Here is a 15581-nt window from a genome sequence, read left to right as displayed (position 1 = left end):
GGAACTTCACCAGGGCTTAATCATTTGCGTTAGTAAGTACAATCTCAACAAAGAACTCAATATCCTTATTCCAGCTGTGTGTGCTGGTAGATTAGGGATTTCCCAAGGTATCACCGTGCCCGTTTCCTAATACCCTGATGAGCATCTTGCTCCTTCCTTAAATGTATCGGTGTGCTTAACACTACCCTCTGATAAGCCTAAAATGCTTGCCCACACTACCACAAAAGAGAGCATTTGGGATTAATAATTTAAGCCCTGTAAGGCAATAAGGGTCATATGGACTTTCTACACAGTGTACATCGTTTTGGTACCACACGAGCAAGAAATCATTCAAAACGATTTCTCAACAGCTTAAAACAAAATGTCCAGGGCTCCTGAAGAGAGTAGCAACTACACACTACAGAAGAGAAACGAAGGACAGAACACAGGCTCAGAGGGAGATGGGGCAACTATTTACCTTCCAGTGTTTAGCTTCAAAGTGCTTATTGTGACAGGGCACCTGCTTGTGTACCAACATCAGAGGACCAGTAGAAATTAAGGAGTCAGGATGTAAGAATAAGTCATTACTCAGTTTAGGGTTCCACTCAAACAATCAAAGACAGTAAAACAATGATTTAAGAATGTAGCTTTATTTAAAAATATATATATATATATTTACATATTGACGTTGTTCCATGATCTGCTTAAACGCAGATGTGTTTATAAGGGTAGGAAATATGATGAAGATCCCATGACACTCTTGTGATCACCAAAATTGATACTACAACAACTAGTAAGCATCGTCTATCAATTGGAGAATGGCTAATAAGTGTCCTATTGTGAACACTACAAGTCATTTGTATTCTTTGATGAAGCCTATCTATTTCTAGACAGTGCAAAAACAATGATGATTGTATGCATTGTGGTATCTCAGATGTTTGCTGCGACTTTGGCAGTTGCAGGTTTAGAAAACTCAAGAAGATTAAAGACATGAGAGAAATCCAAAACATCAGCCTTTCTCAATGGCTTTTACTTGTCCATCGATCAGCGTGTGGCTCCAAGTTCATACATAACTAACAAAGTACAGAATGTTCAGAGTCCTCCAGTGTAGCACAATATCTCCCTTGCAAAGGCGCTGTAAAATAAGGCTTTCATATAATAAGTGTCTGTGAAAGTATGGAAAACAACCAGGTAGAGCAAATGCTTCAGAAATCCAGATGCAAAAAAGATTTTTTGCAAAAACGAAAACAAGAGGACTCTAAATACAAAATCAACAAATGAAAGTGCTGCAAACTGAGGGAAGAAATAGTTTGTTGTTCATCTTCAAAAACGCCATGCTCTGGAAGGCGTGAAGCTGCCTTTTTGACAACTGGGACTTGAAATTGAAGATAATAATTCAATTTCCTTGTTTCAAAGCCACACAAAATCACTATAGAGGATCCAAAACTGAGCGGTTCAAGGTCCCAAGATGGTAGTCATAAATGATTTTCAGAAGACACAGAGTCAGGACTCAAAGCTGCAGAAAGTGCCCCCCAATAAATCACTGGCCTGGAGGCAGTTTTGCTGTCCTACAATTCATTCAGCAATCTGTACCCGCAGCCCTTGAAATCTCAATCCCAAACGCCTTTGAGACTCTACACTTGAAACAGAATTAATACTATTGGGAGGAAAGCTGAAAGCTGATGGGGAGTAGTCGATCAGAGGCTCATGTTCACTCCACTACCTACTACATGAAGCCAAATCCTAAAATGTAGTATAACTCAAGGTGTTTACTCCCCATCTCAATCCTTCACCCAAACGTTGCTTCGAAGTGATTGCATGCATCGTAGTATCATGTTAGTCAGTTTCATTGAATCTCGTCACCATCGTTTTGTGCAAGGCTTCCTTGAATGACTCTGCTGGTGTTCCACCGTATGTACTTCCACGGGCCCCAAGACCTGACCCCCGCACTCTTGATTGAGCCTGAGAGGAAAATAAATTAGAAAATCAGGTCACAGGCAAAGGGGGCAAGAAGAACATAGAAGAGAACATGAACAGTGAATCAGACATGAAAAGCAAGAACTTTCAAACAGAAAATGCAGAAATGAAACAAAACGGGATCACTAAAGGCTAGAAAACGGGAAACGGCCATTACAACGCGGCCGTTTCCACGAATACATTAACCACACATGCATTACAACGCATGCGTGGTTAACACGAAAGCCTTTACCACGCATACCTTTACTACGAGGTGTGTAGTAAAGGCATATGTGGTAAAGGTTCAAAATAAACATGGGGGGCTCTCCCCCCAAATAAAAACCTCACCTGAAATCGTCGTCGTTTAAGAGGAAACGGAAAGAAACTTCCGTTTCTTCTTAAGGACGTACGACGTCACCACGCATGAATTAGAGGAAATAGTTATGCGTTGATAAACCATTCCGTTGTAACGCATGCGTGGTAAGGGCATGCGTTGCAACGGAATTCGTTGTAAGAACATATAACCCTAGAAAACAGCATACATGAAAGTTCAGCGAGGGGTTTTGAGTGTTCAGAAATGTTACGGCGTAGGGTAAAAGAAATGACAATCGTGGTTGGTGCTTCTTGGTCATAGGAAACCCAAAACCTCTGAAAAAAGAGTGGGGGGAGCCCGCCCTTTTAATTTAAGCGAACAAAGTCCAGAGCACACAAGAAATCTTTTTGTAAGGGTAATCACAGTATGTTGATAAAGATAAGATCGCACACAAAGGGTTCCTTCTGTTGCTTTTTATAGGTGAAAAAATGGTCTTCCTATCAAGGGAGACACAAGGAGCATGAAACCAGCCGACACGTGTTTCGTCAGATCGGGTGTTAACCCGTGACTCTTCAGGGCTGGGGGGTGATATAAAAGGGAATAGTACAGTAATGATGCGAAAGAACACATTTCCAAATGTTCGCATAGGTGGGTGAAAAGGACACCTAGTGCTAGTGGAAACCATTGGGATTGGTGAAAAGGAACATGTAAAAATGACTTATATTCTAATACACAGAGTGAAAGACCAAAGTGTGTGTGGATTAAAAACATTAACTACTCCAATAATGTTACAAGCCTAGTAGACAGGTTTGAGAGCGTAAGCCTTAGGAGTAGGTTGAGCATAGAAGAAACTTGAAAAGGAAGAATGAAGTGTACAAGGCTGGGAGGAAGGAAACAACATAGAAATGAAAGTTACACATTTCTCACAGTTGAGTCGTATCGTACCTGTGGAGGAATATAGGAGAATAAAAAGTATGCAGGCAACAATAGTGAGTGATGTGAGGTGAGTACCTGTGAAAGAATCATTCTCTATCTTTTTGTAGGAAAAAAAATACACATTATAAGCCAGGTATGCTGTGAACATGACGTCATAAAATAAACACCATATAACCTAGGCCATGTCGCATGAAGAAATCACCAGGACCTGTGAAGAGAATTTTTAGCAGGAAAACGGGAGAACACGTATGGTCGTGAAAATTTTAAACCAAAACTTAGGTCCTTATCGTCTCTGACAATGGTTGGTTCTCTAGAAAAGATGCATACTGGTAAGTAGCATATTCCGCTCGAGGCATGTGGGCTGCTGAATTCATATCTGTGCATAGACTGTATAGCAGTATCTCCTATAGCGGTGGTCACCTGTACCAGCTGCAGCAGTTTGGAAAAGAGTTTTAAGGACAGCCTGGCCTACAGCAGCTTGCTGCTTTGATTGCACATCTACACAGTAGTGTTTAGTGAAAGTGTGTATGGTGGACCATGTAGCTGCTTTACATATCTCTTCTAGGGGAATGTTTCCCAGGAATGCTATGGATGCCCCTATTTTGCGCGTTGAATGTGCTTTTGGGGGAACTGTTAGAGTGCGTTTAGCTTTTTGGTAGCATATCTGAATGCATTTAACTATCCATCTGGCTATTCCTGATTTTGAGATGGGATTACCTTTATGTTGTGGTGCAAAAGCAACGAATAGTTGCTTTGTTTTTCTGAATGATTTGGTTCTGTCGACGTAATATAGCAGAGCCCTTTTTACATCTAGTGTGTGTAGTGCTCTCTCAGCCACTGACTGCGGGTTTTGGACGAAAATTGGCAATTCTATGGACTGATTGATATGGAAAGTGGATATTACCTTTGGCATAAATTTAGAGTTAGTACGAAGCACTACCTTATTGTTATGTGTTTGCATGAAAGGTTCTTGAATGGTTAATGCTTGTAGCTCACTTACTCTTCTAAGGGAGGTAATGGCAATCAAAAATGCCACCTTCCAAGTTACATGAATGTAGAGATTCAAACGGATGTCCCATAAGTCTGGTAAGGAGTAGTTTCTGTCCTGTAACTCCAGTTCTGTAGTAGGGGTATCTCTGTTATAGTCATAATCTAGTGAATAGTCCCGCCCATGTGCGAGGACCCCGGCAATCAAAAATAATCTCTTAAATTGTCAAAAAATTGCAGAACTGCAAAGACACTTAAGAGAAAATTTAAAGACAAATAATGCAGCCTATATTCACAGGCTACACTGTCCAGTACTTCAACTAGAAATTCCACCAAAAATCCACAAACAGCAAAGCCTGTCCAGATTTCCCTTGCTTTTACTGCAAAACCCCTCAGAATGATAGAGAGGAAGGCCTGGACAGACAAGCCCCATAGGCTGCCATTATGTGGTTTAAATAGGATACTGTGCCTTTAAGAGAATCTTCCAGAACTTTCTCCCAGTATCCCAGAATGCACAGCAGGTCCAACTTACTTCAGTTCTTTTTGAAGGCGTAACACGCCCAGACCTGTCGCATTCCGTAAAGGAACATTTTCTCTCTCTCTCTCCACCGGGGAGGCGGGAGGGCTCTTATGACTATAACAGAGATACCCCTACTAAAGAACTGGAGTTACAGGACAGAAACTACTCCTTCTGTAGTAGGGGATCTCTGTGTATAGTCATAATCTAGTGAATAGAATGGCAAGCCCATCCCCACACCAAAGCGGCGGTGGATAAGAGAGAATTAACACCACTATTGTGCGAACAGATTTCGCAGCGAAGCCTGTCCAACTTGAGCATCTGCCCTGGCATCAGTGTCCAGGCAGTAATGCTTAGCAAAGGTATGAACCGACTTCCAAGTGGCCGCCTTGCATATTTCTGCAATCGGAACATTACGGAGCAAGGCTGTCGTGGCAGCTTTGCCCCTGGTGGAATGAGCCTTAGGCTTACCCCCTAAGGTCTTATTAGCTTTTTGGTAACATAGCTGTATGCAGGACACAATCCACCTAGAGATAGACTGCTTAGAGGTCGCAAGACCCGTCCTGACTGATCCATAATTGACAAACAATTGGTCAGACCTACGAATATCTTTGGTCTTATCAAGATAAAATTTCAACACCCTCCTAACATCCAGGGAATGTAAGGACCTCTCCGCTGGAGATGAAGGATTCTGAAAAAACGTAGTCAAAGTTATGGTCTGGTTAACATGAAAATCAGAAATAACCTTGGGAAGAAATTTAGGGTGAGTACGCATAACAACCTTAGCAGCATGAAATACAGTATAAGGTTCTTGGCAACACAGCGCCTGAATTTCACTCACCCTACGGGCCGATGTAATGGCCACGAGGAACGCCGCCTTCCAGGACAGGTGCTGCAACGAAGCCTTATGAATAGGTTCAAAAGGCTCCTTCATCAATCTGGACAGCACCACGTTCAATTCCCAGGAAGGCGAAGGAAGCCTGACAGGAGGGAACACTTTCTTCAAGCCTTCCAAAAAATCTTTGATCACAGGGATCTGGAAGAAGGAAGTCTGTGAAGGGCATTTCCTGTAGGCAGTCAAAGCAGCAAGATGAACCTTAATAGAGTGGACATTAAGGCCAGACTGCGCCAACTGTAGAAGATAAGGAAGGATGACATCTTCCTTACAAGTCGTCGGATCATAGTTCTTAGACTGACACCAGATACAAAATCTCTTCCACTTGTAAGCATAGGAAGTCCTAGTGGAAGGTCTCTTAGACTCCTTCAGTATGTCCATACAATCTGCAGGAAGATTCAGATGACCATACTGTACTAACTCAGGAGCCATGCTGCCAAACTCAACGACGAGAGGTTGGGGTGCAACATCAGCCCCCCGAACTTCGTGAGAAGGTCCGGCCTGCACGGCAGCCGAATATGAGGAAGTAGAGACCGGTGAAGCAGGTCCGTGAACCACCACTGTCTGGGCCATTCCGGGGCAATCAGTATCAACCGAGCCCTGGACTGGGACAACTTGATGAGAACCGCTGGAATCAGGGGAATGGGTGGAAAAGCGTACAGAAAGCTGTTCGACCAGTCGATCCATAACGCGTTCCCCAGCGTCCCTGGCTGGTAGTACCTGGAGGCGAAGTCTCAGCATTTGCTGTTTTCGGCGGTGGCGAACAGATCTACGTCTGGAGTTCCCCACCTTGCGAAGACTTCTCCTAGTACTTCGTCGTTTATGACCCATTCGTGGTTTTCCTGAATCAGTCTGCTCGGTGCGTCCGCCTGAACATTCTGCACACCTGGCAGATGGGTAGCCGTTATCGTCAGTCCTCGAGCCAGAAGCCAGCGCCAGATCGCCTGTGCCTCCTGCGACAGGGTGCGTGACCTCGATCCTCCCTGCTTGTTGAGGTAATACATTGTGGTCGTATTGTCCGTTTGCACAAGGAGAGAGTCGGTCCGGAAGGACGGATGAAAAGCCTTCAGTGCCAAGTGAACAGCTCTGAGTTCCAGGAAATTGATGTGGTACGTGGACTCCATCGGTGACCACGTCCCTTGAATCTGTAGGTCTCCGGAATGCGCTCCCCAGCCCTGGAGAGAAGTATCCGTCACGACAACCTGAATGGGAATGTCCTTGTGGAAGGGAACCCCTCTGAGGAGATTCTCCGCTGAGCACCACCACTTCAGAGACTGAAGAGCATGTAGAGACAGTCGTATCTTGTCGTCCCAAGATCCTCTCCTCTGGTCCCACTGATCTTCCAAGCACTCTTGCAACGGTCTCATGTGCAGCCGCGCATGTGGCGTCAGGAAGATGCAAGAGGCCATCGATCCCAGTAGAGAAGACACCGTCCTCACTGTCGTGGATGGAGCGGCCATGAGAGCCTGAGCCTTCCGAAGCAGTGATAATCGTCGCTCCTCCGAAGGAGACACGCTTGCTGACAGCGTATCGATGGAGGCTCCCAAGTACTGAATGCACTGGACTGGAGTCGGAACCGACTTGGTCATGTTGATGTGCAACCCCAGCCTGTTCAATAGAACGCACGTCTTCTGGAAGTGTGCTTGCGCTTCCGTGAAGGAGGAGGCCTTGATCAACCAGTCGTCCAGGTACGGGTAGACAAACAGCTTGTTCTTCCTTAGGTGTGCTGCTACCACAGCCATGCACTTTGAGAATGTTCTCGGCGCAGACTTCAGTCCGAATGGCAGTACTGTGTATTGATAGTGATTGGCGCCGACGTGGAACCGCAGGAACTTCCTGTGTTTGTGTGCAATGGGAGCATGGAAGTAAGCATCCTGGAGGTCGATGGCACACAGCCAGTCTCCCCGTTGCAGCTGAGGATAAATTTGATGCAACGACAGCATGCGAAACTTTTCTCTGCGAATCCACTTGTTTGCTTGTCGCAAATCCAGAATGGGCCTGAACTCGTTCTTGTCCTTTTTTCGAACCAGAAAGAACCGGGAGTACAGACCTCTTCCTCTTTGAGACAGAGGTACGACTTCGATCGCCCTTTTCCTTAACAGGATATCGGCCTCCGCCTGGAGCACTCGCAGCTGATACTGTGAGCCGGCCGGAGGGATCGATGGGGGAGGGCTGATGAACCGAAGACTGTATCCATTGCAAACAATATTCAGCACCCACTTGTCCTGAGTAATTTTTCTCCACTCTGCCAGAAAAGATTGAATGCTTCCCCCCACCGGAGCGGGTAACAGTTGACGGGGAAGTAAGTGCTCAGGGCCTAGACCCGGCCTGGCCCTTAGTCGCTGGTGCCGACTGATGGCCTCCTCTGCCCTTGTGGCGTTTCTGGAATGGTCTTCTGAACTGCTGCTGATGTTGCTGCTGCTGTTGTCCGGAAGATTGGCCACGCCCTCTGCCTTGAACACCGAACCGCCGTTGGAACGGGCGGTACGTCTTCTTGGTCTCCTTGGGCTTCTCCAAACCCACCGCCGTGAGCGTTTCAGCTTCCGCCTTCATGCGGGCCATCTCATCGTCCGCGTGCTTCCCGAACAGGGTTTCGCCAGAGAATGGCAGATTAGCAACCCTCTGCTGAGCGTCCGGTTTCAAAGACGTAAGGCGGAGCCATGCATGTTGTCGCTGGTTTATTCCGTGGCAGAAACCATGCGCAGCCAGAAGAGAAGAGTCAGCTGCAGCGCTGATGATTTGGTTCGACACCAACAACCCTTCGTTAAGCACCTCCTGGAAGTCTTCCCGCTTGTCCCGCGGAAGAAGTTCCACAAATTGTTGAAGCGATTCCCAGAGGGCTCTGTCATACCGACCCAACAAGGCAGTGGCACTAGCTGCCTTCATTGAGGTCGCTGAGGTCCCACAAACTCTTCTACCAGAGGAATCCAACCACCTTGATTCCTTGTCTGGCGGAACTGTGGAGGAAGGCGTGGTGGCATGTTGTTTGCGCGCCGCTGTCACAATCACCGAGTCTGGAGGAGGCTCCAGCCTCAGAAAGGCCGGGTCCGAGTCAGGAGCCCGGTATTTCTTCTGTAGCCTGGAAGGTGCTGCCTTAGTCACTGCTGGCGTGAGGAAGAGGTCCAGGGCCGGTTCTTCCAGACCCGGCACCAGTGGTAGTAACGGCCGAGACAAATGCTTCTGGTGGAGCGTCTCGAAGATGACCGAAGTCTTCGGAGTGGGCACCGTCAGAGTAATGCCCAATTTCGCCGCACCCCGTAGCAGCACGTCCTGGAAGGACACCAGATCGTCGATCGGTGAAACCCTCGTGTCCGGTGAATCCGACAAGGTCGGGGAGTAGTCCCTGGTCCCAGATGACCTGGTCCGTGACCGAGACCTGTGTCTCCTGTGGCGCCGTCTAGATCGGGTCGAAGACCTGTGACGCGAACGGTCCCTTCTCCCGGAGCGGGAGCGCGATCTCCCATCGCGTGGGCGCTCCACGGGTTTCCGCGGAGGAGTCTTCCGCGGCCTCTCCTGGGGTTTCGGGGTAGGCGTACCCTTAGGAGGTGTCGGAAGCAGAGGCAGGGACACCGACCTCGGTGGTCTATGAGGAGGGATAGGCGGCAGAGGCTGCCCCGCCGGAGAAGGCGGAGGCATGGAGGGGAGCGGCGGCTTAGCCGGAGGAGCCTCCTTCGGTAGAGGAGGAGGGGTCACAGGCCTGGTAGGCGTATATACCACCAAGTACCTCGTGCCCGATGACTTCTTGGAGGAAGGGGCCTTTGATCCAGACCCTCCAGAGCGTGAACGACGCCTCTTACGTCCTCCATCAGATCCAGCGTGACTTTTGGCGCCAGAATCCCTCCTGCGCCTCTTAGAGGAAGTTGAGATCCTAGGCGACGCCGATCTCTTCCTGCTCGACGTCGAGCGTCGTTTTTCAGGCGTGGAACGGCGATCCCTTGACTCCGGCGTCGAACGCCGTCTCCTCGACGTCGAGTGTCTCTTTCTCGATGTCGATCGTCGCCCCACTCGACGACGAGCGGTCAGATCTCGACGGCGAGCGTCGACCCTTCTTCCTTGATGACCGCTTTCTCGCGGTCCTCGACGCCGAGGAGCCCCTCGACGTCGAACTGGTCGACGGCGACCGGCGGTGTCGCCTCGACGGCGAGCGCCGGTGTCTGCGTCGACGGCGATGCCTCGACGTCGCCGGTGACTTCGACGGCGGCCTGGCCAGGCCTCTCGACGTCGATCTTCCACGCTGTCTCGACCCGGAGCCCCGGGGAGAAGGGGAACACACCGTCGTCATCCCTCTCGACGTCGTCGTCGATGCTATTGACGTCGACGGAGACCGGGACCTTTTGCTGGTCTTCCTGCCTCTGGGGAGCCCCCCAGAGGCCTCAGCAGGAGCAGAGGGAGCCTTCCCAGCCTGCCCAGACCCACCTGCAGCCTGCAGACGCCTCTCTTCTAGGCCTTGGAGCCTAATCTTCTGTCTTTCCCTCAGGGTCCTTGTAGAAAAGGCCTGGCAGATGTCACAATCCTCAGGGACATGTTCAGCAGGGAGGCAAATAATGCAGACGTCGTGTGGATCAGTCTTGGCCTTCATTCTTCCACATGCTGGGCACTTGTTGAACAAAGCAGGCATTTTAGATCCCTAAAAGCCTGAACAAACACACACAGAAGTGAAAGGCAACACCAAGAATCAAATGAGAACACTTTAAAAACCAAAAAGTGTCAAAAAAATCCAATAAACCCTTGACAAAGGGGGAGCTCAATGCATAGGGTCCTGCTTGCAGGAGCCGGAAAAAAGAACTGAAGTAAGTTGGACCTGCTGTGCATTCTGGGATACTGGGAGAAAGTTCTGGAAGATTCTCTTAAAGGCACAGTATCCTATTTAAACCACATAATGGCAGCCTATGGGGCTTGTCTGTCCAGGCCTTCCTCTCTATCATTCTGAGGGGTTTTGCAGTAAAAGCAAGGGAAATCTGGACAGGCTTTGCTGTTTGTGGATTTTTGGTGGAATTTCTAGTTGAAGTACTGGACAGTGTAGCCTGTGAATATAGGCTGCATTATTTGTCTTTAAATTTTCTCTTAAGTGTCTTTGCAGTTCTGCAATTTTTTGACAATTTAAGAGATTATTTTTGATTGCCGGGGTCCTCGCACATGGGCGGGACTATTCACTAGATTATGACTATACACAGAGATCCCCTACTACAGAAGTACTATATTTAAGTTCCAGACTGGTGAAGGTGGGTACTTTGGAGGGATTATTATTTTAAGTCCTTCCATAAAAGCTTTGATTGGGGGTACTTTAAACAAAGACATGTGTTGTCTATGTTGGAGGTACGCTGCAATAGCAGCAAGATGTAATCTTATAGAAGAGTATGCCAAATTGCATCTTTGAAGATGCAATAAGTAACTGTAGGAGAGTAGGGTCTGCAATCCTATGATCACCCAGATTTTTAGGTCTCGCCTGTCGATGCGCATGCGCATCGAGCAAGCGAGACTATAGGGGCTCATCCACTCTTTATCCAACTTGCAAGGAATCGTGGCGATTCCTTGCAGTGCCCGTGACTTTTAAGCTCAATGCGCATGTGCATTGAGCTTAAAAGCGCGTGCACAGCCGCCCGCATTCCTCCGACACCTTTGAAGTGAAGCTTAGCTTCACTTCAAAGGCCCGGCTTGTTCACACCCTCATGCCGCTCTGCCCCGCTCCGCCCCCTCCCCTGAGTCATCCTGCCTGCCCTCGACGTTCCCCCCGCCCCCTCCCGCCACGCAATGCCGAGAGCTTGTTACTTACACAGCCATGTTTTGTACATATATATTTTTAAATATATTAAAATAAATATTCAGTCTTTCTTTGTAGTGCTGCTTAAGCGGGGCGGACATACGCGGAGATGCAGCTAAATAGGCTCTGCCTCCTGGTTCGAGTTAGTCACTTTTAGCATCCGTCAGATTTGTCCGACTATCTGAAAACAGATTTCTACCAGCAGAAACCCTCAACATCAGACTTGTAATTTCATATCCAGCCGGAAGAAGCCTATTTCTCTTTTTTAATTTGAGATTTCTTTGGGTTTTCCTCCTCTCTCAACGCCACCTCTATTTTAACAACCCCCCACACACACACTTCTTCCTGCATTCCTCCTCCTCTTCTCAGCTCTCTCGCCCCTGCCTCTCCTCTATTTCACTGTGTGCTCTGTGTCTCGACTGCCTTCCCCGCCCATGCCCAGCCTCTTTTTTTTTAATTTGAGATTTCTTTGGGTTTTCCTCCTCTCTCAACGCCACCTCTATTTTAACAACCCCCCACACACACACTTCTTCCTGCATTCCTCCTCCTCTTCTCAGCTCTCTCGCCCCTGCCTCTCCTCTATTTCACTGTGTGCTCTGTGTCTCGACTGCCTTCCCCGCCCATGCCCAGCCTCTTTCATCTTCCCCTCCCACACCGCCTCCCCTCTGCCCATTAATCCATTACCAGCAGCCGGTCCAAGAGAAGCTACTGTCTCCGGAGCTTGGCCGGGAGGGGTGCTGCTGTGCCCGGACCTCCCAGAGCAGCCACTGCACCCCCTCACCATCGACTAACCCTCCCTCTCCTCACCCGCCTCCTGCCGGGGTTATTGGTGGAGAGCCTTCATCCACCGCCTTTGTGCGCTGGGCGGACGCCGCCCCTTTTCTTATCTCTCCTGCAGCAAGCTACCTGATGACTCCAGGGGCCGGAGAGATCTTCAGTGCCACCCTCCCCCACCGGCACCATCCATCATCTTAGCTAGAAAGAGCAGAGAAACCACTGCCCTGCGGCACTTTCCACAACTTCCAGGTTAGAATTGAATCTTGTAGCAGGCGACCACCTACGTTAAAACAATTTATAGAGTACCTACAGAATGGTATCTTAAGGCGCCGAGAGCGGAAGTTAACATTAAAGCACGTTGGTGCTTCGTGGGCCACCGCTGGATGGCAAGTTGGGCCGGATTCCAATCTGCGGTTGCAGCAGCACATCCGCACTTCATTCTTCAAAGCCACACCATTTTGAAAGGTTTTTCAAAAAACTATTCTGATGTGAGACCCCCTCCCACACACACACACGCAACCACTGTTGTTTGTTGATGATCCCCCCAAAACACTTACTTCTGGCTAGGGGCCTGACAGAACACATGCAAGTACAGTTTATTTATATGCCCCCTTATTTAACATATCTCTTGGTGTTGAGTTGAGACACATCAGCCCAATGCTGCTGTTACCCAGGGGTCACTTGTAAAGGACAGGAGGGCCGCTTAGCTCCCTTTGTTAGTTTTTGGAGGGCAGTGTGATGACCCACTTTGTGGGATAGTTCAGAGTCAGGTAGCCTGCACTTCTGCCACGGTCTCACTAATTCAGAACGCATTTTTTTTTTACTGCCTCATTAGTTAACCGCCCCACCTCCACTTTGTTGTCTAGTTGGCAGACTCAGCTGAGAGGCCAACAACTGAATGGGTGCATGCAATAGGTCTCGGAGCATTTGAGTTAGAGCTTTTAGATTTGTTTATGGCTTTTTTTCTTTGTAATTCTTTAGCATTGCCTACAGGAAACAAAAATGCTAAAGATAAAAAAAAAAACCCATAAACAATTCTAAAAGCACAAACTCTAATGCTGCGAGACCTATTGCATTTCCAATGCTTGTTGCTTTTTGCTGCACTGGTTTACGACTTTCCCTGGCTGTGGGCCTGCTAATCAGACCCACAGCCTAGCTGTTCTCTCTATCCAAATTGTACTCCGGTACTGAATTGGCACTGGGCCCTCTCCAAGTCCCTGTACCCAGGGCTGAGGTGTACCCAGAAGTCTCCCAGGGGCTGAAGCATGTATTATGCCACCCCTGGGCTGACTAACTAAACTGACACAACTGGCTGCACGACAGCTGGGGCAAGGTGGTGTACTCACCCCTTGCTTTAGATATAGTATACCTATATCTAACCCTAAAATGGACACACAGATCTCCTATCAGTCACTCCTATGGCAGGCCTTAACAATCCTGAAGGCAGAGTGCTTGGAATCGTGTGAGATGGTGCTCTGGCATGAGCTGAGCCTGTCTGCGGCTTTCGGGATCCATCCCTTAGCCGTTTCCATGATATCGCATACCATATACTCTTAAGTGCATTATAATCCTCGCGGTTATATGCCAACTCTGGTATCGCTTTATCAAAACATGTCGAGTAAGGTGTCATACGAATTGGAATACTAACCCCTCGCCAATTCTGGCGACGGGGTTAGCATTCCACCCTTCTAGAGGGACACGACATGCATGTAACCTATAACCCGGTTAAAAGTCAGACAGAGCCTTAGCATCCACAAAATGGATGCTGCCACCGAGACACAAGTCTGCCCTCCTGCTGCTGGGAGTCCTCCCAGAGCAGGAGATAAGGACAAAGGGTTTCCTGCCAGGGGCGGTGCCAGCACCGTCCCAGACAGGGTTTTGTGTATTGTAGGTAGGCAGGGCTTTAGAGGAAGGTGACTGCACGTGGCACCCCGGTGCTCACTGTGCATAGGCTGGCTGGAACCAGTTCCAGGGACACTCCAGACCCTGTGCTGGGGAAAAGCCCGCCAAGGAAGTGGGTCTAACCACCCCCCTCCTGGTCCCACCCCTAGGGCAGGACTTAGTCGCGTGCCAGCCCCCTTTTCCCAGATAAAGGTAGAGACTGGCCCCCTTCCAAATCAGATCATCTTTGAATCCTGAAACTACTTTCCACGAAAGGAACTCAAGACTTCTTCCTAAGATTTCTCCCTTGTGACTAAGGAGTAGTCACCCTGCATCCGCAGGCACCATCTTAAGAACACTGCGGTCTGCTGCAAGTCTCTCCTCCGGATCAAGACTGCCCAGCTCGACGAGAACCGACTTCCCTGGCACCTCTGACCTCTACCTACATCATCAGTCACGCTGAGATTCGTGGGTGTGACGAGACCTCGAGGGACCGGCCATCTTCAAGACTGCACGACTTCTGCACAGCAAGCCCGCCGAGTAATTTCCTGGTGAGTGCTTTGGGGTCCGAGAAGCCCCGACTCTGAGCAGCTCCAACACCGAAGTGCAGCCTCCCAGCATCTCCACGATCTGCGTGGGGCCCTTCTGCTTTTTGCTGCTCACCGCGTTGTTTGGCTACTAGCCCGCTGGCTTGTGGCCTTCTGAACGACGCCCGACGACATCACTGCTGCTAGTCTGGTTGCTCCAGACTGGCCCTTGCTTCCCTCCATCGGAGAAGTACCCTGGACCCTCCTGGTCCGGCTAAGACGCCATTTTAGGTCCACCGCGTGGGCCTTGCATTTGCCAAGACTTGTTGCCCAATCCTGGGTCCAGCGACGTCGACAGCAAGAACCTTCGTGGGACAGCTCGCACCTCCATCCTGGTCGCCGACAACGCCTCCTGGTCCGAGAGACTGCAGAGCCCAGCAGCGCCCACTCACCTGACTGCGGTGACTTCGCCCGGTGCCATCCTGGTGCCCACTTAATCACTGGCTAGTGATTCAAGAACTTGGTCCCCTCTGCTTTCAGGTTTTCTTCTTCCTTGATCCAGGCTTGGATCCATCGAACTTTTCTTCACTGGTCGCCTGCCAGCAACTTCCTTCTTCCAGGCTCCTGGTCCGGCAACGAGATCCCCGACGTCTTTTCAGACCTATGCAGCTGCAGCCCCTGGGCTAGGTAACTTCGGCACTTCGGTGTCCCAGCATAGCCTCACTATCCAAGGGTCAGGATCCACTGTCGTTTTCTCCCTACCAGGTCGGGTTTGCCCGTGAACACTAACTTTGCCTTTACTAGCTTCCATAGACTTTGTCCCGCATCCCGCGTGAGAGTGCACACTCTGCACCCGAGTCCCCTAGGCCTCCTAGAAGTAATCTAACGATTCTATAGTCAAGTCCTAGCGATTCCAAAGCCTATTAGTACTGTACTTACCTGCTAGTAATTTCGCATTCCACTTTTAGAGTATATGGTTTTTCGTGCCCCTCGGGCATTTGTGTATAACGTGCTAACTTAAGTATTTTCATAAGAGTTTTGTTGTGTGCTTA

At 49.1% G+C, this 15581-nt stretch overlaps 1 protein-coding gene across 1 annotated transcript in view; it reads right to left on the bottom strand.

Annotated features, from left to right (window-relative positions):
* Positions 1-613: 613 nt before the first annotated feature.
* Positions 614-15581, bottom strand: part of RBM10 (RNA binding motif protein 10) — a 212854-nt gene continuing 197886 nt past the window's right edge. Inside the window, exon 26 of the mRNA XM_078664667.1 lies at positions 614-1941. Coding sequence (XP_078520793.1) covers positions 1816-1941 — 126 coding nt within the window. The 3' untranslated portion in view covers positions 614-1815. The remainder of the gene's footprint in view (positions 1942-15581) is intronic.

The sequence above is a fragment of the Lissotriton helveticus genome, chromosome 10 (genome assembly GCF_964261635.1).
Source record: "Lissotriton helveticus chromosome 10, aLisHel1.1, whole genome shotgun sequence".
Taxonomy (NCBI): Eukaryota; Metazoa; Chordata; class Amphibia; order Caudata; family Salamandridae; genus Lissotriton; species Lissotriton helveticus.
This window is presented reverse-complemented; position numbering and strand designations above follow the sequence as displayed.